This window comes from Rhodnius prolixus, unplaced genomic scaffold, assembly GCF_049639745.1.
Source record: "Rhodnius prolixus isolate KJV_2025 unplaced genomic scaffold, Rpr scaffold_8, whole genome shotgun sequence".
NCBI classification, from domain to species: domain Eukaryota; kingdom Metazoa; phylum Arthropoda; class Insecta; order Hemiptera; family Reduviidae; genus Rhodnius; species Rhodnius prolixus.
In genome coordinates this window covers 20,024,717-20,051,463 of record NW_027411593.1, presented here as the reverse complement: position 1 = coordinate 20,051,463, position 26,747 = coordinate 20,024,717, and the positions used below count along the sequence as shown (strand labels likewise).

The 26,747-nt window shown below is 30.5% G+C and overlaps 3 protein-coding genes across 7 annotated transcripts in view; 1 reads left to right on the top strand and 2 right to left on the bottom strand.

Moving 5' to 3' along the window:
* The window catches only part of LOC141451012 (uncharacterized), a 40,176-nt gene extending 36,256 nt beyond the window's left edge, over nt 1–3,920 (bottom strand). Inside the window, exon 1 of the mRNA XM_074122012.1 lies at nt 3,668–3,920. The gene's annotated coding sequence lies outside the window, so the exon portion shown is untranslated. The remainder of the gene's footprint in view (nt 1–3,667) is intronic.
* LOC141451017 (6-phosphofructo-2-kinase/fructose-2,6-bisphosphatase-like) lies at nt 1,877–7,941 on the top strand. Of its 2 annotated transcripts, none has more exons than XM_074122028.1 (11): nt 1,877–2,785; nt 3,131–3,215; nt 4,244–4,360; nt 4,435–4,595; nt 4,953–5,087; nt 5,356–5,509; nt 6,151–6,257; nt 6,383–6,601; nt 6,690–6,924; nt 7,421–7,548; nt 7,635–7,941. In XM_074122028.1, the coding sequence occupies exons 2-11, from the start codon at nt 3,146–3,148 to the stop codon at nt 7,734–7,736; spliced, it is 1,428 nt and encodes a 475-aa protein (XP_073978129.1). In that variant the 5' UTR covers nt 1,877–2,785; nt 3,131–3,145; the 3' UTR covers nt 7,737–7,941. The 2 variants fall into 2 exon arrangements, with proteins under 2 accessions (XP_073978129.1, XP_073978130.1); XM_074122029.1 differs by lacking the exon at nt 1,877–2,785 and adding an exon at nt 2,871–2,889.
* A 1,254-nt stretch (nt 7,942–9,195) lies between these two features.
* Nucleotides 9,196–26,234, bottom strand: LOC141451011 (uncharacterized protein CG7065-like). 4 transcript variants are annotated; one of them, XM_074122008.1, is made up of 13 exons: nt 26,072–26,234; nt 24,986–25,077; nt 22,402–22,648; nt 22,249–22,293; nt 19,893–20,047; nt 19,677–19,793; nt 19,366–19,574; nt 16,215–16,285; nt 13,069–13,129; nt 12,886–12,986; nt 12,437–12,800; nt 12,158–12,229; nt 9,196–11,854 (listed from the first exon to the last, which is right to left on the bottom strand). In XM_074122008.1, exons 2-13 carry the CDS (start codon nt 25,001–25,003, stop codon nt 9,340–9,342), a joined length of 3,975 nt encoding a protein of 1,324 aa, XP_073978109.1. In that variant the 5' UTR covers nt 25,004–25,077; nt 26,072–26,234; the 3' UTR covers nt 9,196–9,339. The 4 variants fall into 4 exon arrangements, with proteins under 4 accessions (XP_073978109.1, XP_073978108.1, XP_073978110.1 ...); XM_074122007.1 differs by having other exon boundaries at nt 12,883–12,986; nt 26,072–26,233; XM_074122009.1 differs by lacking the exon at nt 22,249–22,293 and having other exon boundaries at nt 12,883–12,986; nt 26,072–26,233.
* Between the last annotated feature and the right edge of the window lie 513 nt (nt 26,235–26,747).

Below are 26,747 nucleotides of genomic sequence, written 5' to 3'. Positions count from 1 at the left end.
AGAGAAGATAACTCAATGAACTAAATATAGTGATTTGAGGAACTTATATTGATTTTGTTCTATTTTTTTAAATTAATTCGGCATAATGAAGGGGACCAAAAGGATTTAAATTAAAGAGAAGTTCTATCTAAAATTATACACAGAGGAATTTAAGAATTCTAACGTTATATGATTTATTGTAAATGGTAATAAAACAAAGGCTTTTGTAGTAATGTATTAAATGTGAAAATGAGTTTAAGAGATGAGCAAAAATCTTACTATCTTTATTCGCCAACTTTAGATAAACTATGGTATAACTGTTTCGATTGTTAATAGATTTTAGCAAAAATGGCGCACTTAGAAATACTTAAAGCTAAATAAATAACTATGGAATCAGTTTCACAATAAATTAAGGTTTAATTGTAATGTATTCAAATAAATTTATATAATTTGTTACGGTGCATGCGAAACCTTCTGGCTTCTACGAACATTTTGCTCAGCTAGACAGGATGGAGCCTGGGTCTGCAAGGTTTCACTACATCTACATTTATATCATTGATATTGTTAATTTACACAACTATCTCTACAGATCTTGCTTTCTCGCTTAGCTATGTGAATTGTATTACATTCTCAAATTGACCTTCAGAGAAAATTCTAATTCGCCTTTCTAAAATCAATATTCTCTGAAAATTTGAAAGTTTAAATGAAGAGAAACAAATCGGATAAGAAAACTGTCCAGAAAATTTGCATATTTAACTAGTGTAATTGATTGTTTAATTTACAATAGACCAAAATATTATTAGAGAGGACCGCAGTAGTATCTAGAAATAATCAATCACAAGTTTATTTCTACGAATTTAAGCTGGTAAGTTGTGCTGACGGCGGACGCTGACACATATCATAACGCCCAATTTCCAAAAAACAATTTTTGGCCTCAGAGAACCTTAAAATATACTTGAAATAATATTTCAAGACCGAGATGGCGAATACAACACGTTCGCAATAATTCTTGAAAAGCAGTTAAGATTAATTTATGGTAGATATTTATTAATGATTAAGAACCCATATTTTAGATAAGAGTGTTTTGCCCCCAAAATCACAGTAAAGTAAAACAGTATTTGCGATTACATAAAAACAGGAAACAAACTCAAAATCTAGATTGAAATATAGCTATTACAAAGATAAGATTGATTTATTATGTCAACAAAAATATTTTTATAAACAAACAAACGTTTTAACAAAATGGGAACGTAAAATAGACATAATTATCAGTAGAAAGGTCTGGCCAAATCAGATCTAATTTACATTAACTTTGGAACAGAAAAACAAATTGATCTGTAGCATTGTTATACCAATGTAAGTAGGCGCCATGTAGCCGAATGGAGAGAGGCGAGACCCGCAACATTGAGATGTATTGTGGGTACTGGCTTCGATTTCCAAGCCTAAGCACTGGGTTTTATTTAATACGTTAATAATGATTGACATGAGAAATTAAAATTACGATTGGCTCCGAACACGATAGGTAGTCGTAAAGCCCGGTGGTTGAAATAAGCATTACTTTAATATTTTATAATAAGCGTAAGTTTAGTATTTCCAAGCCAGAAAGTTTGTCTTAGTTAAAATAAAAATCAGTATATCTAAATATTAATCTTTTTTGAGAGTAATTTTGGAGACAAATCACGTTTAGTGAAAAAAAAAATCTGTCGACATATCATGTGTTAGACGCTGAATTCTTTACAAAAAAATATACATAAGGCCTAGAAAAATTGAAGTAACCCTAGTTCAGGATGAGCTAGTTGTAATACATTCGTATTACTGAGTTTATAAAAAATAATAAACAATTCCAGAGCCAGTAATTATACCAGACATTCAGGCGTCTCTAATGTCTTGTTCTAAGAACTTATTCCAAGCAATGTAAGACTGCCAAATCTTTCTGATGAGTAACAAATTATCAGCTGACGGCAACCTTCTTGGTCAGATTAGATTACTCAACAATTTGCGTACAGTGAAATTGCTCAACGTGAAGTGCAATTAACAAAACATGGAAGCACAACTATATTTGCAATTTATTTTGAAAAAGCTAATTTTGAGAGTGACAATCTTAGTGTATATAGGGTGTTGGAAGATTCTAATAACAGTAGAAAGGAAAGGTAGTACTCTGGATTCTCTCGCGGAGATCACGGATTTAAAACTAGCTGTCTGCCCAGTCTGGTAGTACAAAAATTTTGTCTGAATCAAAAAAGAAAAAATGAAGAAATGTTTTCTGAATTGTGGATATTTTTTAGATTATAAATAAAGTTAATAGCCTTCTATCTGAATCCTCGGTACACAAAGTTTAAAGAAAACAATCAGAGTATATTTTTCGTTTAGAAATCGCGAACTAAAAATTGCAACCATTATTCTCATTTTCGGTTGACGAATTTCTTAATATCTTGGGTTTAGCGAAACCGCAGTTAAACCTATTAATGTGTACTGTTAACATAATGTGTGTTTACACAAAAATAAATACTGAATTGAAATTATCTGCCTTGGATTGGATCTCTCTGTAAACCAATAAATAATTAATTCAGCTATGATCATGTGCTGCGCTAAAACGTGTAATTTCTAGTGTAGTCATAAAAGTCTGAAAGAGCCCCACACCCCACTAATTCTATTATTTCTCTCCCCACCTTAACAAATCTCCGATAAGGTTGGAGACCCTACTTTAAGTGTGAACTGTTTTTAAGTGGCCTTTCTGTAGTCGTAGTAGCTTATTTTAATTTTAGTACCGCTTAAAAAAAGTAGTGTTCACGGAATTTTTATTTATGTAAGTATTCAAATCATTTTTCTCAAGAACTCAGTAATAAACGCGAGTGTAGTGTATTTTAAAGTAGTTAATTTTGTGTACATAATTATTATTCCTGGATTTATGTATGTAACATAGTTTTTGTTTTTTTAAGTTTTATAAAGAGAGATACTTTTTCAAAAATAATTCGTATATCTTCACTCCTTTACTTTAGAAATCTTTATAAGACTTTTAATTGGTGTTAAAGATGAGTTGTTACTACACTTAGTCATGCATATTTTATAAATTATTTAGCTTCTTTAGAAATGGAGGTATCCATGTAGCATTAACAATTATTATATCATTAAAAATCGCGTTTGTTTGCAGTCACTAGAGATAAGAATGGCTCCAACAAGTTTAGGTATGACTTCTAAAGAAGAACCAAAAGAAAGATGTATGAAATCATCCCAAGGTATTCGAAATTAATAAAACATAAATTATTTAGATAGTGGTAATAAGTTTTAAGTATAAGGGTTCACAGGATTTAATAACATTTAATAAATACGAATTTCAAAAAAAAAATCTTATGCAATAGCTCAGTTTCATAGTTTAAAATGTTTCGAAAATGAACCTAATTTGATCGCTGAAATAACTTCTTCGAAGGATGGGGAACTCTGATATTATTATAGCAAATTACGATGATAAAATTATTTAAGACATCTGAGCACATTAGCGCCCGGATATTTTTGTTCTTTCATTTTTTTTTTTTTCTTCAGTGCACTACCGGCCTCTGGCCCAATTAAAATGAAATATGTCATTACCAACTTACCAAAAATAAACATTTAACCTAAGAAAATAGTTTCAAAGAATGTTTTCTACATCTATAGAGGAAAATAGACAGATTTATTTAAATTCATCAACTACCTTACCATCGCGACCATTCTGGGTCGATTGTGACTCAATTGGAATCATCCGTTCAAACCTTGTTTGTTTAAAAGGCCGAGAAAAGCACCTAAGAAAGCTCGGATATTTTTCTTCTGCGAAGAGCAGAATTCATACGCAACATAGGTAAATTCTTCCCATAACAAGAATACTTGCAGGGCAGTTTCCAGTCCACCTATCCACTCCAAGCTATCCTCGTCTCGTCTACAGTGCATGTACTTCTTCAGTCTGAAATTACCAGAAAAGAGAGTGGATTAATATTATTACAAAATTTAAAAAAGCAATGGTAAAAACGTATTTGAAAAAAAAAAATGCAAAATTTTTGATAAAGTTAATAATGTGACGCCATAGAGCTTGAAAAGATGTTCATGCCGATATATCATGCGATTTTTCACTTTAAGAGAATCACTCGTTTTAAAAATCTTGTTTATATCTAGAGACTGTCAATTTTTACATCTGATGAAAATTCTCTTTTGAAAATTGGTTCCGAAAGCATGTTTCCCTCTTCAAATATTTTTACTTAATAACTAAAAATATTTATTTATTTTTTATCTCAAGCACACGGGCATTTTGTTCCATTGATTGTGGCATTTGTTGGATTACCAGCACGTGGTAAAACTGTCCTAGCACATAAATTAGAGAGGTATCTGAATTATACAGGACATCTAGCAAGAGGTTGGTTTAATAATTATTTTAATTCTCGATTTCATTTTTTGTTTTAAAATCTAATTAAGTAATACCATTTGCAGTCTTTAGTTTAAGCACGTATAGAAGAAAATTAGCTCCAGACATAGGCTGTGATTTTATTTTCGATCCACAAAATGAAGAAGCAACCGAAATACGTAAACAGTATACACATGAAGCAATTAATGACTGTAAACAATGGATTTATATTGGTGGAGACATAGCGGTATTGAATTAAATCTTTTTTCACTTTAAAAACAAAAATTCTGTTAAAAGGATGCCACTTTTTTTAATAATAGAAATAACGTAATTCACAATTTGTCCATAATTGAATAAAACGGACATATTGGTTTATAAATTTTTTGTTCTGTGGGTGTTTGATAGTTCTTGACCTTTGATAATAATAATGATTAAATAAAATGAGGTTTTAACCTTCGAGTTTTATTTCAATTTTTTGTGCATGGTTTTGTTGCAAAACGTATTAATACTAATACATAAGTAATTCATAAATTTAGAGTTTTTATTGGCTATTCTAGTAAAGTGCCAAATGTCCATAATGTCATTTTATTTTATTCCTTTTCAGATCTTAGATGGCACTTACGCCGCAATGGATGTTCGTCAGCTACTTTATAGTCTTTTTGTAAAACAGTTGGGTTTCAAAATTTTATTTATTGAATGTATTGTTGAAGATGAAATTCTTCTAGAAGGAAATATTAATGTGAGTTCAAGGATTGTATCTTTGTAAATTATTTTAATTTCATGCTTATATAGTTTCTTCAAAATAAAAAATCTCTGAACGTGTAGGAGTAGGTTAAAAAAAAGAGAAAAACAAAATTACCATTATTTAAGATCTGACAAAAAGTTAAAGAATCCATTTATTCTATTCTTTAAAGGGAGATTATCTTTAAAACATTTAATATTACATCCTCACTAAAAATGTAAATATTATAAAATGTAAATGTTAATAATGTTTCACATACTTTTAGGATACTGTACGACTCAGTGAAGATTACGCACATTTGGAGTACAATCAAGCTGTAAAAGAAATTCAGAAAAAAATTAAGCAATTTTCCTCAACATATGTACCAATTAGTAAAAATACTGAATCTATATTCAGCTATATAAAATTCTATAATGCAGGTAAAAATAACAATTTATTCATTTAATGTTATAGCAAAGAATTTTATTCTAAAATATTGATGATGCAATCGCAATAACTGCTCAAGTAATAAAAGAAAATCCATAAAAAGAATGGTTGGTCCCGCAAAGCAAGATAATATTGTTGATTTTATTCAATAGTCCACTCGATTTCATTATTTCTGTGACTTATTCAAAAAAATCAATGACGCTTGTAAAATCATTCAAACTATATATGATAAGCGTAAATGCGTTTTTGTAAATTATTATTGGCAAATTTAATATTTTTTTTTATATATGTATAATCTCAATCTCATTTCACTTGGTAATATACATCTCAAGTAATATATTCTGTAGAAAAATTTGCAAGGCCCACAGTTTAAGTGAACAAATCCAATTTTACATAAACTCATACTCGTTTTACACACATTTGGTACGCACGATTTTCTGAAGGCACAGCTTCCGTGTAAATCTAGGGATGTTTACGTTTCGGAATTTCCATAGTAAAAGAAAATTGTTTTCACTTGCAAATACACGATTTGGAGCGATTATTGTAGTAATAAAATATTAATTACATATGCATTACATAACATTGAGGTAGGTAATTGACGATTTTCTTATCATTTTTTTCGTTCTATTTTTAGGAGAAAATATTTTTGTACACAGAATAGATGGACCTTTTCAAACTAAAGTTCTAAATTTCGTATCATGTTTTCGTCCAATGCGTAAGAAAACTTTATATTTTACAAGGGTAAGTTATTTTGATTTTCTCTTTTCTTCTCATCGCTTTAAATGATGATTTTTTTACAATAATATTTTCTGCAAAAAAAAAAGAGAAAGAGAATAGATCTCATGCAATCTCTTTTACCATTTTAGCATGGAGAGAGTGAATTCAATTTGTTAGGCAGAATTGGCGGAGATACAGATCTGTCTCCTAGAGGTCATTTTTATGCTACACTGCTTGCTAAGTACTTCAATTCGAATAAAATTGAAAATCTTAGAGTATGGACAAGTGAAAAGAAACGCACAAAACAGACAGCGAATGGCATAAAAGCTCCTGTCGAAAGTTTAGCACCGTTGAATGAACTAGATGCGGTAAATAGAATTATCAAATATCTTATTTTCTTTGCCTATCTAATATATATGTATTTTGTAAAAATTGAAAATTAATTTATAATTGTAGGGCATTTGCGAAGGAATGACATACGAGGAAATACAAATGAAATTTCCTCAAGAATTTGCTTGGAGAGATCAAGACAAGCTTAGGTACCGTTATCCTTGGGGTGAATCCTATATAGATATAATGTCACGATTAGAATTGGTTCTTCTAGAACTTGAAAGGGAAGATTCTTTACTGGTTATAAGCCATCAGGCAGTGTTACGTTGTGTCCTTGGCTATTTCTTGAATACTGAGTCAGGTAAGCATAAAACGAACTACATGTGCAGAAAAATTCATCCCATAGCTCATTAGACAATTTAGATGACTATTGAACATTAAGCAAGAATAAAATGGATAAAATAAATTTTTTATTCAGGTCAATTGAGTAAAATGAAATTGTTATTCACCAGAATTTTTCTTCTTATTCAAACAGCCATGCAAAAAATATTTTGATCCAATTCTTGCCAGCAAAAGATATTTAAATGAAATGTGTGGAACTAAGGCAAAAAAAAAGGCCAAATATCAGTTATTACTTTCCAATATTTTTTTTTTAATATTTTTTACTTTTAAAGTAAATAAATTTACCGGAAGTGCTTTTATTAAATAGATCTTTTCTGTATTTTGTGATTTTCGCCAAATCGGCTGCATCTATTTTATTGAAACGTCGTATAGTACTTTACAAACATTTAAATTTGCAACTTTCAATTCTCAACCTAAATTTCGTTCACTAGTAATTATAAGTTTTTTTGTTTTAGATAAAGTGCCATACTTAGGTGTCCCGCTTCATACAGTTATTAAACTCACAATTAACGGATATGATTGGAACGTAGATTACATTAAGTTTAATGTTGATTGCGTAGACACTTACAGAAGTCAGCCAGAGGTAATTTTGTATATTTTATATATAAATATTCGTTTATTTTAATTTTTTAGATAACTTCATATTACATTGAATATTTTATTTTACAGAATTGTTCAGTTGACAGATCTAATGAAGATGTTCTTGTAACTATACCTAAGCATTTTGATTCAAATCCTTGGCGAAAGGAGCCTACTCTGATAAATATTTGAACAATTAATGCAGAAGAAAGTAACTTATATTTAATGACATTTTAATAATGAGACTGAAAAGATAATGAATAACAAGAAACAATAAAATATTTTAATGATTTCCTGTTAATAGCTATTAATGAATGAATGCTAATGATTTTTTACAGTATTTATGTTTTTGATAAGTAAAATTAGATCTGCAGTTATAAAAATTTAATGTGTGAAAGTAATGAGACATACAGTAAACATATGTAAGCCAATAATGTACTTCAATTTAGTTTTTATAAAAAATTTTTTTGATAAGCGTGTTTTTCCTATGTTTATATCAAAATGCCCAAAGTAATGAATTATTTATGAGTATTGAAGTTGGCGAATGAACAGATGAAAAAAAAGAGCTGTTTATTTCATACAAGTTTTCTACCAAATAAAAATTTCTTTACTTTTTTACTTCACTTTACTTTTTTAAACAGTATTGTTCGGATGTCTTTTCCGATGTGGCTCAAGCCTTTGATCGGGTATGGCACTCGGGCTAACTGCACAAACTTGAAGATCATCTTCCATTAACCTTTTACTTGACCTTAAGATTTTATTTAACCGATCCGTACTGCCGCATACGGCAGGGGCAGGTCTTTTATACCCATAAAAGCTGGAGTCATTTAGTATTAAAAACAAATATTTAAAAATTCTCATAAAAACTATTTAAAATTCTATACCAATTATATAGTTTAGAACTAAAAGAAATCTTTAAAAAATTGGTCCATAGTCAGTACCTATAGAATAAATCAACCGAAAAACAAAATTACCTCGTGGTCATTTTTGAAGTGAAGCTACTCTGTAGTTTTCATCCAATATGTATGTCCCTAGGGAACTAATCAAGAAATGTTTGTCCTTTATTATCCATTAGTCGATGGTAAGTGCACAGTTCCTTTGTCTCAACCCAAAGAACATATATCTTCCTCTTTCAGCATCTTTGGAAGTCATACTAACATAGGTCTCCGACACACACACACATTACACAACAAATCCAACTTCTGAGATGACAGCAGGTTGTTGGAAACACGACTAATGATCAGGTTAAGACAAAGAATTTTGAATGATGGGGTACATTTCAAATAAGAAATTAAATAAATTTTCAAATAGTAGACACGAATGAAAATTACAATAGGCGTGGGAGTTGGTCAGATGGTTTTATGGGTTTATAAAAACATATTGCTGCAATGCTCCTCATTCCAGTAAACTGGCAAGTAAAAAATTGCAATGTTGCGTTATAAATGTAGGTAAGTGAATTCTAGGTTTGTAAGGTTGATGATATCGAAAGTTTTCAAGTGACATGATTTAGAAGTAAAATAACTGGTTGTCCTTAAAACAAAGAAAACAAATTTATCCTTCATTCAGTACAGCAGGTCTTGATTGCTCTTTTTCAAGAATCGAACACTACTTCTATTTAAAAATTATAAATTAGATTTACGTGATAAAAGCGTTTTAAAAAACAATAATTTTTATTCTAAAATATTGTACATTTTTAATCTATACATGTGGATGTATAAAAACAAAAAACTAAAGGTAGTACATTTTAGAAGTAATATGTACAAAAATATTCTTTTTCGCCGAAAATTTACTTAAATTAAAAATTTTTCCTATAACCACCAAAGTGTGGTTCATTTTGTCCGCTTCTGAAGAAACCATGAGCATTTTCATTAAATTGGTCGTTGCTTGGCGGTCCTGTGTTATATTGCAATGTTCCAAATTGCCAATTTTGATTAGTATAATTCCTAGACGGTTCCTGTGATGGGCAAATACTTCCAGGATCCCTAGTGTTGTAACTACTATTAGGGTAATCTTGATTTTTGTTAAAATAATTACTGCCTCCACTGAATGGATCAGGGTTTCGCTGAAATGAATCTTGCCTAACACCCTGAAAATTTGTGTACAAATTACCCATAAAACTATTACCAGGTTGATTCTGCCCTTCTAGATTTATTTGATACGGTTCATTTCTTTCAAATATATTATCTATTAAGGGTGGTAAGTTACTATGAACACTTCTACCCTGATTTGGTAATAAACCAGTTTTAGCTGATATTGAAGGTAGCTTTTGAACAATTTTATCAGCACTATTATCTGACACTGTACGTGATAATGGATCAACATTTTGTAAACCAAAAGGTTTGTTTGAAGAATTACTATCATATTCAGGATTTCCAGTGTTTGTTATTTCACTTTCGCTATTAAGTTTGGTATTTTCATTTTTCTTAAATAACTTTTCAGAAGCTGCTTTGTAAACATCCTCAACACTGTAATCATCGTCATCTTCATCATCGTCATCATCCTCGTATTCATTTCTTGGAGATGTTAATTTTTGTTTATCTTTTTGTGAATCATCTGGTGTAGGATTAGCTCCCCCAACTCTTGAAGAAAATGGTGACAATCTGCCATCTTTGTTATCATCATTATTTTGATTAATTCTATCGGTACCTCTGTGCACAAGACCAATGGAAACATATTTTCTAAGATTCTCAACTCTTGTTGCTTGTGTAGATTCTAATTGCTTTAAGAGTGCTATTAAATTTTGTTGTTCATCTCGTGGTAGAATGCTGAATTTTATCAATTTTTCTTTTAATTCTTCATCAGAAACATCGTTGGCAACTGCTGGAGTAACGGATTTGACATTTACTGTTGGATTTCCAACTATATCTGTATTAGAAGTAGTAGGAATATTATGTTTACTAATACCAACTGATTCAGCCACCTGGAGCGGGCCCATAACTGGTGTTAACGGAGATTGTTTCTCTTGAGTAACTGGTTGCTGTACAGAATGAGGTGCATCTGAAATCGTGTTGCTTTGCGGCTTTGATTCCTTGCCTAAACTTTTTTGTGCAGAACTTATCATATTTGAAAGAATTTCATTAATATGACTTGTAGCTGTGGAATTTTCAATATTCAATTGTGAAAAGAATGCAGCAGATGAAATATTTTTACTAACATTAGCATTTGAAGCTTTTGCTATACCAACTACAGCGTTTATTAGGTCTTCTAGTTCTTCTTGAGTAACATCGGTTCTGCCTTGCGCAACTAATGCACTAGCAATCTGTTGGGCTACTGCCATTTTATCAATCATACCTATTCCAGGTACTTGAACAGGTTCAGATGTTTGTAATTTAGGAGGAGGGATCATTTTAATTGTTGCAGGTACTAAAGGACTTAACTTGTTAGGTTCAGGCGGATTTGTTTCTAACATGCTTTCAATCGCTTTTATAATAGCACGAGACGATGATACCAAATTTCTCATAACTATCCCAGCAATTAATTGGCCTCTGATCTTTTCTTTTACAGTTTCAAAGAAAATATGTATATCAACATCTTTTAATAAGGTCATTGAAGAATTGTATTTTGTCCTCTCAAGAATCAAAGCTTTACTTAGCAATTCCATTACTTTCGGTCCTAATGAGCCTAACTGATGTTCGAGTACAGAAAGCATACGTAAACAATGTAAAACAGGGGGAGCAATATCGTATGGCTTTCTCGTACTAATCGAAGATCTTTCTGAATCAGGAGGCTGGGAAACAGATGGGGTTGAAGCCAATGAATTATTCTCCCATGGAGATGGTGACCTTTTTAACTGGCTTTTATCTAAATTGTTTGGTGCTGTTATTTCAGAGCCGGTTAGCGCTTTCCATGTGTTTTTTATATCATCCACTGTAACATCTTTTTGGCTTTCTGGTGTTGGTGGTGAGACATCCTGCAAATCACTACTAGGTGGCTTTTCTGGTTTTTCATCTACATTCAATTTCTTCTTCAACACTTCACGTTCTTTATTAAAATCTTCTTCACTTAATTCTTTCATTCTTTTTGCCCAATATATAATCCATTCTGGCTTAAAATCATAGGTAGTAGGATCCTTACCAGATAATTGTATTTCTTTGTATCTTTTATTCCAAAATCCTTTCCATTCTTCCGAATATTTTGGATGTTTTTCTGGTTTTTCTTCAAAATATTTCAATTTACTTTCGAAAGATAACTCCAATTTACTTAATTCTGCACGATATCTATCCCATTTACTATCGCTATCCTTTTTCTTTTCAACACTTCTTCTATCCCTTCTCTCCAGAAGCCGCTCACGACTCTCTCCTCTTCTTCTCCTTAAAATAAAACATAAATTTATTAAAATAGCGGAAGAATCACAAATAATAGAGAAATGAATGAATCAATGCAACGTTTTTCAAAGGAAATAAAAATAAAGATACTTTTTTTGCGGTCTAAAAAATGAACTAGCCACCTCTTCGAAAATCTTAACTAATGGCGCGTACAATGATCACCTATCACAGCAACCAACAAGGGCCAGAATGCGATTGAACAAAAAATTAATTAAGGACTCCATTTTGTAGTTGTGTAAATCCGGGAATCTAGCTATCCAATTAAAATAGAAATGATATCGTATATACCTGTCACGTTCATATCTGTCCCTATCTTGGCTCCTGCGGCGATACCTCTCCTCCGAGTGCCGGTCGTCATATCTATGCAACCATTTTATACCGTTTATCAACAACTTTCTTTATACTTTAAATCAACACTCAAATTAATTTTTATAATATTAAGTTAATTAAAAAATGAATAGTCATGAAAAATAAGTAATTTAATTTAATTACTATAATATAAATTTGAATAAGAATTAAAACAGAAACTGTGAACTTCATAGAAGATATAATGAAAAAACTTATTACCTTAAACGTCCCGAACGAAATCGTCCATATGATGGACTCCTTTTGAGACGATCTCTTTCTCTGTAATAATCACATCTTCTGTCTCGTGATCTGGATCTGGATCTGGATCTGGATCTTGTTCTTGATCTTGAGCGTGATCTTAAACTCCCTTTTGCCCGTCGAGATGGTGATATACCTCGTCTGCCAGCGTTACGATATAAATATTTGCGACGTTCATCATCAGGTGATAACCGTCGTTTTTTTGCAGAATATCTATCCCTTGAAGAACTTCTTCGTGAATGATTTTCTCTTCTATCATCATCATCTGACTCAATTGATGATGATACCGAAGATATTGAAGATGTAACTTCTATCGGATCATCTTCTGCAAACAAAATTTGTTTATAAATAATTGAAAGAAGATTACTGTGACATGTTATTTCATTATTTAAGCAAACTAAAATTACCACCGCCAACTCCTTTTCCAGGAGGTTTATCATTTTTTATCCCTCTCGGTACGGTTGAAGAATTGTGTCCCTTATCTTTATCGTACGGATCATAAGGTTTTGGCCTGAACAAAATATATTTATTGAATTAAGTAAGAAATGAATTTGATACTACAATATTTTTGGAAGAAAAATTAATATCCTTACATAGGAATTGGGGCAGATTTAATTTTATTACTTTGTGCTGAGAAAGGGGTTGTCTCAACATCTGAAATCAACAAGAATTATATATTTGAATATTAAAGACATATAATTAATAAACTTTAATAATTTCTAGGGGAGGGATTAGCTATATGGTTAGGATTTCCACGCAAAGGTTCGAATACAGCTGCTGGCCCTTAGACTTCTTAATCATGGTCAGTGTTGTCTGTAACGAAAAAAACACTGTCCGCACTGAAAAAACTCCGGGCGCCAATAACCGGACGCGTCTTAAAAAAATTAAACTAATAAATTAAAACTGTCCGGTAGGACAGTTGTATAAGGGTTGACCATCAAAAACTGCACGAAAAAGTGTAACGTTGAAAAACACCCAACTTTGACAATTTTTTTCTATTTTTCTATAAAAGATAAAATTCCCAAATTTTCTTTAAATCTTACTCCAAATTCTCCTTTATAACTATAATTTTTTTGCAACCACCCAGATCTAATAGGTTTCGAGAAAAAAGTTGCCGAAAATGAGCAAAAACGGCTTTTTCAAAAAATGTTCTTGTTCTTCTTCTTCTTCTTCTTCTTGTTGTTGTTGTTGTTCTTGTTACCTTTTTTGTAAACAACGTAGCGCCTAAACGCGTGAACCGATTTTCATGAATGAGGTGTCGTTCGATTCGGAATTTAAGTAGATGTGCCTTTTGGGGGTCTCGGCCCTGTACATCGAATGGGAGAGGAGTTAGCCCCCTTTATGTAAGGCCCCCTCCAAAATTATTATTACTAATTACTCTGTAAATCTTGGCCCGATTTTGATAAAATTTGGTAGGATGATAGGGTTAGGGCTCCCCTACCTAACAATAAAGCGACGATCTGCTCTTACACTTGTTAAGGGGAAGTATAGCAATCGTTTCAAATTATCGACACGTGAACCGATTTTCATGAATGAAGTGTCATTCGAATCGAAATTTTGTACAGATTTGTACTTTAAAAGTCTCGACGCTATGCCTCATAAGGAGGGGAGTTCGCCCCACCCAAATAAGGCCCTTTCTAAAACTATTATTACCAATATTTCTACAAAGCTTAGTCCGATTTTGATAAAATTTAGCACGAAGAAGTGATTAAAGCTCCTCTATGTGGCTGTGAAGTGCCATCATGCTCTTACACCTACTAAGAGGAAGTACTGCAATCGTTAAAATTATCAATGAGTGAACCGATTTACATCAATGAATTGTCGTTCGATTCAAAATCTTTGCCTTTTAGGGAGAAGTACTGTAATCGCAGTTTATTTTTCTTGCTCCTCTTAAAAGGAAGTACTGAAATCGCAGTTTAATTTTGCTATTTACGTACAAATACCTTCCTATTTTATTCAAAACGCTTTCTCAAAAAAATGGTTATTGAGGATGGTTTGGGGACCGCAACTATAATCATTCTTTAAAAAGATCTCTCCAGTGGTAGTTACGGTTCCGATTTAACACCTTATCAGGTTATAATGATAGAATAGCTTATTCCAAATTTTAAAAAATCTGTAAAGCAGACGTAACTTTGCAAATAGACAAAAAGGAAAATCTATCCAAAAGGTACAAAAATCTCCTTAACAAAAACTTACAGTTTTAAAAGTTAAGTATAAGGGTTGATTAAACGCCAAAAGGTACACAAATCAGCAGTTCCCAACATTTCATTAATACTTCATTGATATAATTTAAGTAATTTTACTGCATTAACTTTTCCTTCACATTTTTTAGAATTTATTAGATGTCACAGACCCTTATGCTGGCCAGTTCATTCATAATATTTTTTTATTATAATTATGATAAAATGAGTGATGAATTATTCTGAGTAGTCACATATACATGCATGTTAAAGTAGAAAAAAACAAAGTTAGAGTCGGCCACTTTTTAAATTTCAATCACGGAGGATTCAAAACAATATTTCAGTCTTAAATTCGTCTTACCGAAATATTCGTGAGCACAAATAACATACAGTTAATAACAAGTAGATTATTCAACAATATTTACTCATTTCTCAATTGTAATTTAATTTAGTCCCCCTAATTTTACTTATGGTAAAATACTAGAATAATTAGCTGTCCTAAAAATATGCATATCTTTATTTTCTTTATTTTATATTACATATATATAACATTGTGGGAAGAACACCTAGATTGAGAATGTAATTGAAGAAAACTATATTATTTGCGATAAAGCCAGATTATTTATTACTTATTATTACAAACGTTTGACTACAACATAAAATAACAATTACTTTAATCGAAGAATGAACTTAAACCAATGATTTTTATTTAAAAATAAAAATAAATGCATAAAATCATTGATGTAAAAAAAGTTTATGAATTTTTTAGCCTCTTATTTTTTTTATATTTTTTATAACGTTTTCTTTTTCACCTGTGATTAATAGTTTGATTATTATAGATAAATAGATATTACAGTCAATCTAAGTTAAATGGTGTGCTACTTGAGTAAATATTTTGTAGACGAAAATGGCCAGCATAAGGGTCTGTGACATCTAATAAATTCTAAAAAATGTGAAGGAAAAGTTAATGCAGTAAAATTACTTAAATTATATCAATGAAGTATTAATGAAATGTTGGGAACTGCTGATTTGTGTACCTTTTGGCGTTTAATCAACCCTTATACTTAACTTTTAAAACTGTAAGTTTTTGTTAAGGAGATTATTATTAGTTTACTATAGTTATTACTATTAAGTAATAACAATAATAATTTCTGTAGATAAGGTTTTACCTAAAATGGTAGTAATCATTATTCTACCCTCAACTACTGTCAAATCAGATCCGCCTTTTACGACTTGTTAAGAATGCACTTAAATGTTTTTATACATGAAATCATCGCACCTAATTTTAGTTTTACTTGACTATAATGGAAGCCATAACAAGAAAAAGTATGTTTTGAAATGTTTCATACTTAGTCTAGATATTCACCTTTTTGCTACATAAAACTATAATCTTCAAAGCCCGTGAATCACTGAATCTTCTTACAGATTTTTAAAAAAACCCATAAGTTTGGATTTTTATTAGAAGTTCTATCTTTTTTTAAAAGCTACTTTATTTTTTTTGGAACAATTTTTATTTTTATTATTGAACGATAGAAGCAGAATAGAAATCAATTACTTACCATTTTCTTCAGAATATTCTCGAATCTTTTCAGGAGTAACATAGCTGGCAAACGTAGTATTAGATGTTTCCCTGAAATTTTCAAATACTTATTTCAGTTAAAACAAAAAAATTAAAGTCATAAAGAAAAACTTTTTTAATAAAAATACGTCTTCTAAAGAAGAATTTCTAAATAATTGAATTTTATCACATATATCTCCTTCGAAAGGTTCTTTCCCAAAATCTGGGATTTCATACTGACTAATCAACTTTATTTATCTAATAATATTTATTTACCTAAAAATTCTACTAAATAATTAGTTAGTTGCTCAGAGAGAAATCAGATAAAACACTGATTTTTCATTTTAAGAGTGATATTTTTCTGTTCATAAGGGCATTTTAAGTACAATTACTAAATTTTTCGACTAATAGTTAATTATTTAAGAATTCCTTAAAGAAAAAAGTGCTTTATTAATAAAACAACTTTTACAGAAGACTTTTGTAAAAGGACAATATTTTTTGGGTGCAAATTTCACTTCAATACAATTAGACCTAAGAACGTGCGCTTAACACAAATATTATGGCATAATTTTTAACCTGAAATAAAGATATTTAAAAAAAGTAAAGTAAAATCCCGTTCTAAAATTATATATGGAGTAGCACAATATCTGAGAAAGATATAATCATAGCAATAATCTGTTTATATTGTAACACAGTATATTGTGTATGATCTACTGTTAGTTTACATATACCAATGTGTGTAAACATTGAATGAGCATTCAATTGAAGGAGTGTAATATTGCAATTATATATATTTTTAAGCAAGTAATCTAACAAAAAAAAAGGCTCTGTTTTCACTTTCCACTTTCACAACGCTGATAGCACGTCAAACCTTAAACGATTACACACTCTTGAGTTGAATACATCAGAATTAGGCAAATAATACCAATAGAAATAATTCGCACTGCTAGCTGCAAACTGCAATTTTTCCCTCACTGTAAAGCATGATTATAGACGTTTTTTCACTTAATGTAACGCTATATTATACACTTTATTGCTAATTAGAAAACAAAATTGAAAGATGCCAAATTAAGGATATAATTGGAAACTAATAACCCAATTTAATTACCCAATCGAAATTATAATAAGTTGGTCCGTATAAATTCACTTCCAATAAACATTATGAGTTCTAAACCGTTCAATTCTTAAGACATGGAATTGAATTTTGTTAAGATGATAAGATAACTTTCAGTTTATTATTAATTAAAATTTATAACATTTCCAGGAGAAAAAGGAAAGATTTCACTTAAAACAAAATAATCAATCAATTTTATTCGAAAATGTGTCATAAAACAACTGAAACATTGAATGTTACTTGTTATTGTTACGCTAGACAAAATTTACAAGAGTAGGCCTCTGTAAATTGATTCCATAACATTCACTTAAATGAACAATATGAAAACTTCTTAAATTCAAGATTAAAATATTTTATGAAGAAAATTTGCACTTTCAACACCTTAGGAAATCACAATAAAGACACTGTAAAATAAACATTAGAAACACAACATTATCAGTTATTTCGGAGAATCGTTCAAAAATTGCTGCATTTATTCTGTAATTAGTATAACGTATGAAACATTAACACTTTTCTCAAATGTATACTAGATATTGAAATATTTATTTACCCAATGTAAATGTTGATATGTTGTGGAGAGGATATAGGCATGCAGCCTGAAACCTCCTTTTAAATATATTTGTATAAAAAATTTTAAGTTGTAAATAAACATTTTCAAATTCAAATTTACTGAAAAATAATTCGAATTACCAAAGTCTACTGCCTACAAATGCAAATTTAATGAAATCTTAGTTTTATAAAAGTAACCATCCCTTCTGTCAGTCAATGAATTGGGAATTAATTAAATATTGTAAAAATAAACAATAGGTTTGATTAATTAGCCAAAAACTTTGTATCTTATTAGTAAATGGTGGAAAAAAAAGTATTAATAAACCAAAATCTTTTTAATAATGACATTTTATTACAGAATGACAGTGTCTTTTGTAAGAACCTTATTTTTTTTTAAATACAATTTTTGGCCATTGATCGTGCATACAAATCAAAAACCTGAACTTTTTAGTGAATGGAGTTGAGTCTATTATACCAAGTTCAGTTGCTATAATACAACTAATTATAAGGATGAGTTTGAAGAAAATATTCCAAAACATACGTGGGAGATGCTGGCATAATATAATGAGGCAAGTTTGATACATGTCGTCCTCTCTTAAAATCTATTTTCATCAATGTGCTTCATTAGGGCTTTATTTTTCAATCATCTTTCAATTCTGTGTAACGATAATCCAATTCCAAACCTTTTAATATGTTCTTCTTCCTTCTCGCTAAATTTGAGATGGATTCTCCTTATTTTCAAGTAGACTTCTTTTCATTATCCTCCTGAGGATCTTACACATGCTAATTTTGTAATAAATACTTGAAGTAATATGGGTGTATTGCAAGTATAAAATTAATCCGAAATTGCGGAAAACAGTTTCTGATAAGCACTATGCACTTAAACATGGAGGTTAGACAAAAAAGTCTTGTTTTCCTTCCTTCATCTTTAAGAGTTAATTTGAGAGGTTACACATTTAATTAATCACACTAGCTTTATGAGAACTTCTCTTCTAGATGATAAACCCTTTAAAATAAAAATATCAGAAAATTTCAACGTAGTTTAAAAGGAAAGCAGGTCAATAAAGAAAAATATTCTTTCTGTTTAGCAATCAAAATTGATTGCATTTATCGATTTCTTTTCTAGAAAATTGTAGAAGATAAATTTGAAGTACGCTTTAAATTATGTATTTATAAAGAAGAAAAAAATTCTAAACTACCACGAAATATTTAGATAATATGGCAAAAAAAAGGTATTTGCCCGTTTAACAGGAATATCTTTTCAGCTCCACACCAACCATGTTATATTTTGCTAAATGGGATATATTTAAAAATACAGTTTTGGTTTTATAAGAAAAAATATATTGTAACAAATTAAATAACACAGTAAAAATCATTAACCTAATTCTTCTTCCTCATTATTTATTTATATTTTTGATAATTATAAAATAATTGATAATAATCACTTCTTAATTCCTATTTCAATAAAATGTATGAAGAAAACACTAACCTGAAATGTTCCTTCTCATCTATCTGTCTTAGTATTTCATACTTCTTTAAGGAAAATGTTTCGGCCACCGCTGACGTTGGTTTCAATCTTCCATAATTTCTTTCAATTTCTTGCGCTACCTTCATAATTGCTATACCTACTCCTTTACGATTTTCCGCTGTTCTTGGTATCATATTTAGTGCATTACCTGCTGTTCTAAAGAAGCAACTCTACCATATAAGAATTTATTGTCATTAGTTAATTTAAATAAATAGCTTGGTCAGTACTTCATTTATTAAAAGAAATTCACAACAGTATAAATCATTACTTACAATATATTTCAGACAGTGATTCTGGCTGGTAACATGTACCATTAAGCTTCGAGGATCGCCTTTCTTTTCACAGAGTAAACAGATATATCTTGGTTCACTTTCCTCTTCAGAAGTCACCTTCCGCACAAAACATATTTAGTAACACTCAGAAGTAAGCGCACCGAACATTTTTTTTTTTTTTTTTCAGTAATAAGTATGCAATTGATAAAATTTTACCAATTCTACGATATATTCTAATCCTATTAATGGGCCAGGATGTTCATCGAATGTAGACTGTATCTGGCAAACTCCTTCTACAACATCTTCCATTCCAGGCGGTACTGGTTCACCTGGGAGTACATCCGTTGTCATCTCCCAAGAACTCTGGCCTCCTGTATATGAAACGTGTTATGGTGTGTCTTCACTGATTGAAAAATTACACAAATAATTTGAAGAAACTTTTTGTTTTATTCCGAAGTATTAAAAGTATAGCCTGTATTAACTATAATACAGATTTCACTTTTTTTATTGTACAGAACCAAATATATTTACAAAATTTAAAGATTCTCAATACGCTACTTTCTTTGTATAGGTTTATATCGTTAATTCAAGAAAACCATTCTTCTAATTTTCAGCTAATTTGGAAGCTATCAGTTGTCACTTAATTTAACTAACGATCCCCTTAAAACTAAAAAAACATTCGACTGTAATTAATAATACTTACACGAGAGAATATGTGGATGATTTTATAGGCTGTAAATTTTTTATTGATAAAGAATGTCGTGGTAATACAGATCAATTGAATACGTAATCCAATCAACATCTATCTTTTCATCTGTTTGTTGCGAACGTCAACAGAAGCTTTTGAAAGTTTCCATATATAAAAAAAACCATCAAGCAAATTGTGAATAACCAAAATTTTTCAAAGCGGAAAGTTTTCTTAAATTGTGGATTGTGAAAGAACTGAAGCGATAAAATGTTCCGAATGAAAACTTTCAATTCATTATTATGTCTCTGACCTAAGCACACAGTTGTTAAGCAAGATAAGCAACTGATATCGTAAATTTTTATTTATGCCGCATGCTTTAAATTTGGGTTTCTTTAATGTACTCTTTACGTAAAGAAAAGTGCAAAAGTAACTGAAGACGTGTGTGAGGCGATGAGATAGAGTTTTCTTAATCTCTATAGTTGCCGATATCTCTTTAGTCCATGTGTATTATCTGGATAATGAGGTGATTTGTGAGCAAATCTTGTTAGATCCGAATTATCCCAAAAAGTCAATATCACTGAAGAAATTTTAGTCATTCCTTAGTGACACATTTGAAAGGAGATCTATCTCAAAGAACTTTTGGGTTCAAACAAATGATAAAAAAAATTAGTTTCGTATTTTTCTGTACTATCTGAGACTGTACAGATGAGCATGAGGTTATGCTGAGGCCTACTTTATTTAGAAACAGTGTTCATCTAATAAAAATAAATTCCTTCCTAAGTTCATAAACAAAATGATTTGACAAGTACATTTGTTGAAGTGGCCAAAATTGTGGATACGCTAAAGCGGAGGTGCACAACCTGAATTCTGAGGTCCAGAATTTTTACGAAAGTATTTAATGAAAGGCCGCACATCTCCGTCCATCAATGTCCCATAAAAGACTACTTTCATGAGATCAATTATAACTGAAATAAATTATTTATGGGAATAATTTACATAGAATTATTACAATGTCATGATCAATGACGGCTTTTTAAAATAAGAATAATAATAACGAAATAGTCTTCAAAATAATTGATGTTAAACGCCGATATAAAAACACGTAGTGAAACTGGCAGAAACACTGACCTGTTGTTCTGTCATACAACTTTCCCCCAATGCAATTCTTATTACAGTTAAAAGTGCTTATCACATATGAGAACTGCACTTAGAAGTTTCTGGCTTCAATACGAATGGAAAAAGCTTAATGTCAGGGTAGTTATAAAATGCTAAGAAATCATTTTTAGCCGTTTTCCAGACACTTACCAAAGTGGTAAAACTATTTTCTAAAAAATTGAAATTCTGACAGAGCTTTTAATATCCCTAGATATTTTACAGATGCAGAACTACAAATCTTTCAAAATGACCATTTCAGAGAGAACCTTAAGATTTCAGTCAAGTTAGTATCCACAAGAAAATGACAGATTTTGCACAGATGCTCTAAAGAACGCTGAAAATACGAAGGTTGCAGCTGTTTTGTTTCTTTTTTTTTTGTTTTGCCCTTTAAAAATTAAGCAAAAAAGGCTCAGGCACCAAACGTTTGGCGGAAGAAAGACAACAGCATAAGGATAATTGAAGATAAATACCCCTAGCGATACAAGGGCATGGAATGGATGAAAGTATTTGTGTTCTTCCCCCCATTTTGAAGAAAATACCGAGGTATTTCTATTACAGTTCTATTTAATGAACACTACTAAAACTCATAAGTGGCACCTACTATTTTTTAAAAAAAGCTAGACGTTTATTTATAGAAAAGAAACATCATTCTATCCAGTTAAATTTTTTCTAATTTGAGATAAAAATGTAGGTAAATAACTATCTGATAATTTTAAATAATCACACTACCTTCAGTTTTAATAATTGGTGAACGATCTTTCTTGGTTGAACCTGCTAAAATAGTTAAAATTTATTACAGGATATAAGAATTTTTGTTTTTAATTTTATTACATAAAATAATAATAATAATTAATTTCAAAAATAAAGGATCAAATCACTTACCTTCACTACTACGATCAGCAAATTTAGGGAAATTTCTAGCAGGATGTTCACAAATACGTAGTTTGGTAGTATGATATGGATGTGATAGGTGCATAACAAGTGCTCTTTCTGAATCCAGAGTTCTTGAACAAACATGGCAATGCCATCGATTTGATGGTCCAATCGGAACCAGCTCAGAGAAAACATAGCCCAACCTTCCATCATCCAATAAGACTTTCTCTTGCAGTGCCCTTTTAACCTCGCTAGTCTATAGCAACCATTTTTACCAAAATTTAGTTATAAAAAATTATATAACAGAAACATAAATGGATAGTAATGTAGATGTTATAAATATATTCATGCGGAATGGAAAATTTGTTTAAACATGTGGTTGTAACTCACAGGAGTCATCAGATATAACCATTTTTATAAACTCTTAATCCATTACATATGGATATATGTTAAAGTAATCTAAATTCTCAAAAAATATAAGTTTCATCCTTCGCCAGAAATTTTCCTGTAAAACTATCTAAGTAATCTAAGTAACTATCAAGATCTGGATTCCGACTATTTAGGACACATTAATCTCGAATAATAGAAGCTGATGTGCAGGGCTCTCCTTCTAAATAAGATAGTAATATTAACTTACGTCTTAATACGTGACACGATTTTCTTTCATTGTGTTTGACACATACAAATTTATTTCGACACCGTAATTACCGATGCATTCGTTGGACTTGGATTCACCAATGCTAAAGGGTATCAATTATTACTTTTTTAAAAAAATTTGCTGCACAAGGAAACTGCTTTTCAGGACTTTTCCTAGTGATGGAGGAAAAGTTTTATGTCCGTATCGATCAAGTTTCTGTTTGGTGATAGTTGAGAGAAAAAGCATTTAATCCTCAGTTCGCCACACGGAAGTCAACCTTATTTTGTGAAGGTTCATATTTACACAAGTACCGCAACGCTAAGCATTCTGAACCAGTTCACAGACTGACAAGTCAGTTGGGACACCTCTGATGATTGCTAATCACTGATTGAAAATGAAAGTCTGCTGACTTTTTGGTGATCTCTAACACGCTCCAAAAATTCTTATAGGACAAGTCAAACTTAAGACTTACGAATATATTAAGGTTTTTGTTAGGTGTAGTAATAAATATTTTGATTGGAGAAAACCCATTTACACATCTCTCCTTTTCTATGAAATATTATTTTAATAGTTTCTGAAATATTGTCATGCACTCACGACCATACGTAAAAAACATTATTTTGCGCTCATAGCGTCTCAAAACATCCAAATCCGATAAAAACGCTTTTTCGAAAATTTGATACTAATTCAATACTTTTTTCTTACCAGAAGCAAAATTATGGGTTAGCTCAAACTTAAGTAAATAGCAAGCAGAATCTTAAAGATCAAAAGGGAGGAACCCAAAATTAAACCGCTTGGTTCTCCTTCAGGTTGGGATTGAAAAGGCCTATCAGCTTTACGTTCCTTAAAAAAATTATATTAATGTTTTAAAGTAACCCCCCAAAAATAAAAATAAAACGCATAAAAAGCAAATGCACTTAGATCAGCGCATAACGACAAATAAGAAAAAGTATCAGAATGGTACGCAAGAAAACGGACATACACACATCAGATTAAGAATGATAAATTCCCTTTCCCATGAGTATTCTCCCACATTTCAAGTTTTAATAAAAAGATAATGTTTTGACACACTGAATTCCACGCCCTCTTTGTCACCCATTTTTAGTTTCATGCTAGTAGTCATTAGAGAGAACATATTTTTCTCACATCACCTTTTTTTTATTACTAAGAGTTCTGACAATATTCCCGAGTACATCTGCAAAGATGTGTGTGTATCAACTGCATGCTACTGCCAAGAATGTCGCTTAATCCAAGTAGTATTGTAAGGAAAACTATCATAAAACATTTGGTCTAGGATGTGGGTAAAAAAAAAAGATGTATCTTCTTTTTTTTAATGTTTACAGTAAAATATAAAACCACGAATCTTATCTTTCTAGGATAAGAAAAGAAGCATCGAAAACACATTTATAAGGCATCATCGATCATTAATTTTATTAAATTGTTTTCTTAAATTTTCCAATTTATTTCTTTGTGTTGCAACCACGACAATTACGTAAAACATTTTTTAAAATTTTTAAAATTGAATATACTAATACCTAAGTCCACATTTTGAGAAAATATTCTTCTGTGTGATCCATACACTTAATAACTTGATAGATTATGTTACTTTAAGGCTTAATCTACAGTGGCACATAAGTAGCGAAGTAGTTACACACGATTTCATTAAGTAGATGCAAATATCAAGAAACTTTATAAAATTACAGTTCATTTCACACTCGTTATATCTAAAATTTTACTTACCTCCTGAAATAACTTTAACAGATCTATGAGAACACTAAGTAGCTAAATGGGAGTCACAAGTAACATTAAAAAAATAAAGAGTATAAAATTAAGTTTATTCCTAAAATCTAATTTATTACAGTTCAACTTTTAAATGAAATTAATAAAAGAATAAATAATGAACAAAATAAGTCACCATTAAAGCAAATTATTAACTTGCCATTACAAAATATGTACCTGATTTTGATGTTCCATTGTGTGAGAACGATTAAGATCTTCAAATTTAAGTCACTGTTAACCGTTAATATTCAGCTTTCTTTGTTTTAAACCTGTAAATAATTAAGTGCACACGTTTCACCTTTTAAAAATATTGAACAATCACTTTTTTTTACAAATTTAACTAAAGAGTGTCGAGGGCCACGAACTTAATAAACATACTAATTTTACTTACCAAGTTAAGATGATTGTGATTCTCCGCCATTAAAAAACACACAATTATAGAAGAAAAGAAATTGTCTTCAAGAAAAAGTAAAGGAAAAACTATCAATGAAAACATAGCAGTGCAGCGGTAAGCACTACAAACTTTTAAAATTTCGCATATACCACATACTAAAATACGACGAATCAGAGCCACAAGTCGTATGTAATGACCAACGAGATTCGAAGATAAGATCGGTCACTGTTTCACTCACAGAACTGTAATTTGTTTTCTCTCAACGATAGCGAAATGCAAATGCTGGATTTACGGAGGAATTCAGCAGGACGTATAAGACGCTTGATTCGACGGTAATGTTTTATGCCATTTTCGCGCATGACGTTGTTAAATGAAGTTTCATTAAATGTCTTAAAGTACATACTTAAAAACTGTAAATATACTTACTAAAAAAATCCTTACAAATTAATGTTACTAATTAGAATAGACTGGCACTTTTCAATATAAATCACTTTTCAAACTTTTGTATTCGATTGTTAACAAATGGATAAAGTGGGAATATTAAAAACAAAATAATAGAATTACACAAAAGAAACACATACGCAATTTTTGTAGAACTACGTTATCAAAGCTTTAGAATCGGTACCCAATTCGTCTTAAGTACCAATAAATAACAGAATTCTTAATCTGTGAGTACTTACTAAAGACACTGGCTAAAATCAAAATGTAGACCAATACTTTTCTTAAGTTCAGAAAATGAAATCAACTAAAACATTAAATATTTGTTCCCTACTATTTATATATGTATATTATGAAAGAACACAGACCTGTCAAATGCAAAATCAATACAGAAATATCAACTTCTAAATAATCAATTAAATATTACTTACCTTACTTTAAAGGACAATAAATAAACGATCTACAGATGATTATTGAATTTCCCAAACATCTAAATAATCACTATAGAAATTGCTATCTCTACCTCTAAGATTGTCAAATCCACTGACTTTAACTGTGCATAGATGACACCCAAGCTAACAAAATGGACAACAAACAGTGTTGTCTCTAACCAGAAACGAGGACTGACACAATGAAAAAATGAAGTAACAAACAAAAAAATACAATAATCTCTAAAATTAAATAAAACTTACTACACTACTCGAAAAATACATTTGAAAAATGTTTTCTACACCCCCCTAACAATTTTGCTGCTTTTGTCTTAAGAAAGTCTGATTGGTTGAATTTTTTTAAAATGTTGTCATCTACCTTGCATTTCGATTACAAATAAGACAATATAAATATTTTCCCAGAAGTTTTTTTTTATATTGCTAGGGTTTGGATGAACAACTTAAGCTCCCATTTTCTACGCAAAATTGCATAGTTTTCACAATCATCAAATGTTCTTACATTCTCTACGAATTTTCTGGCTAATATTGTCCTTCAGCTTTCAGTTTAAATTAATAGCAGAAAGTTTAAAACAATTTTTTTGAAGCTATAAAGAAGTTATAACAAGCTAGCAAAAAAAGAAATTGAGCGTGGCTTATTAATACTGTCACTTAAGTAACT

What these genes read in the sequence shown, in the direction of transcription:
- LOC141451017 (XM_074122028.1), top strand. Translation starts at nt 3,146, where the DNA reads ATGGCTCCAACAAGTTTAGGTATGACTTCTAAAGAAGAACCAAAAGAA. An exon ending in ATATTGGTGGAGACATAGCG is followed by an intron (nt 4,596 to 4,952) that starts GTATTGAATTAA and finishes ATTCCTTTTCAG; the next exon opens with ATCTTAGATGGCACTTACGC. An exon ending in TTTCTTGAATACTGAGTCAG is followed by an intron (nt 6,925 to 7,420) that starts GTAAGCATAAAA and finishes TTTTTGTTTTAG; the next exon opens with ATAAAGTGCCATACTTAGGT.
- LOC141451011 (XM_074122007.1), bottom strand. An exon ending in TGGAAAAGGAGTTGGCGGTG is followed by an intron (nt 12,801 to 12,882) that starts GTAATTTTAGTT and finishes TTTTGTTTGCAG; the next exon opens with AAGATGATCCGATAGAAGTT. An exon ending in TTTCGTTCGGGACGTTTAAG is followed by an intron (nt 12,230 to 12,436) that starts GTAATAAGTTTT and finishes ATGGTTGCATAG; the next exon opens with ATATGACGACCGGCACTCGG.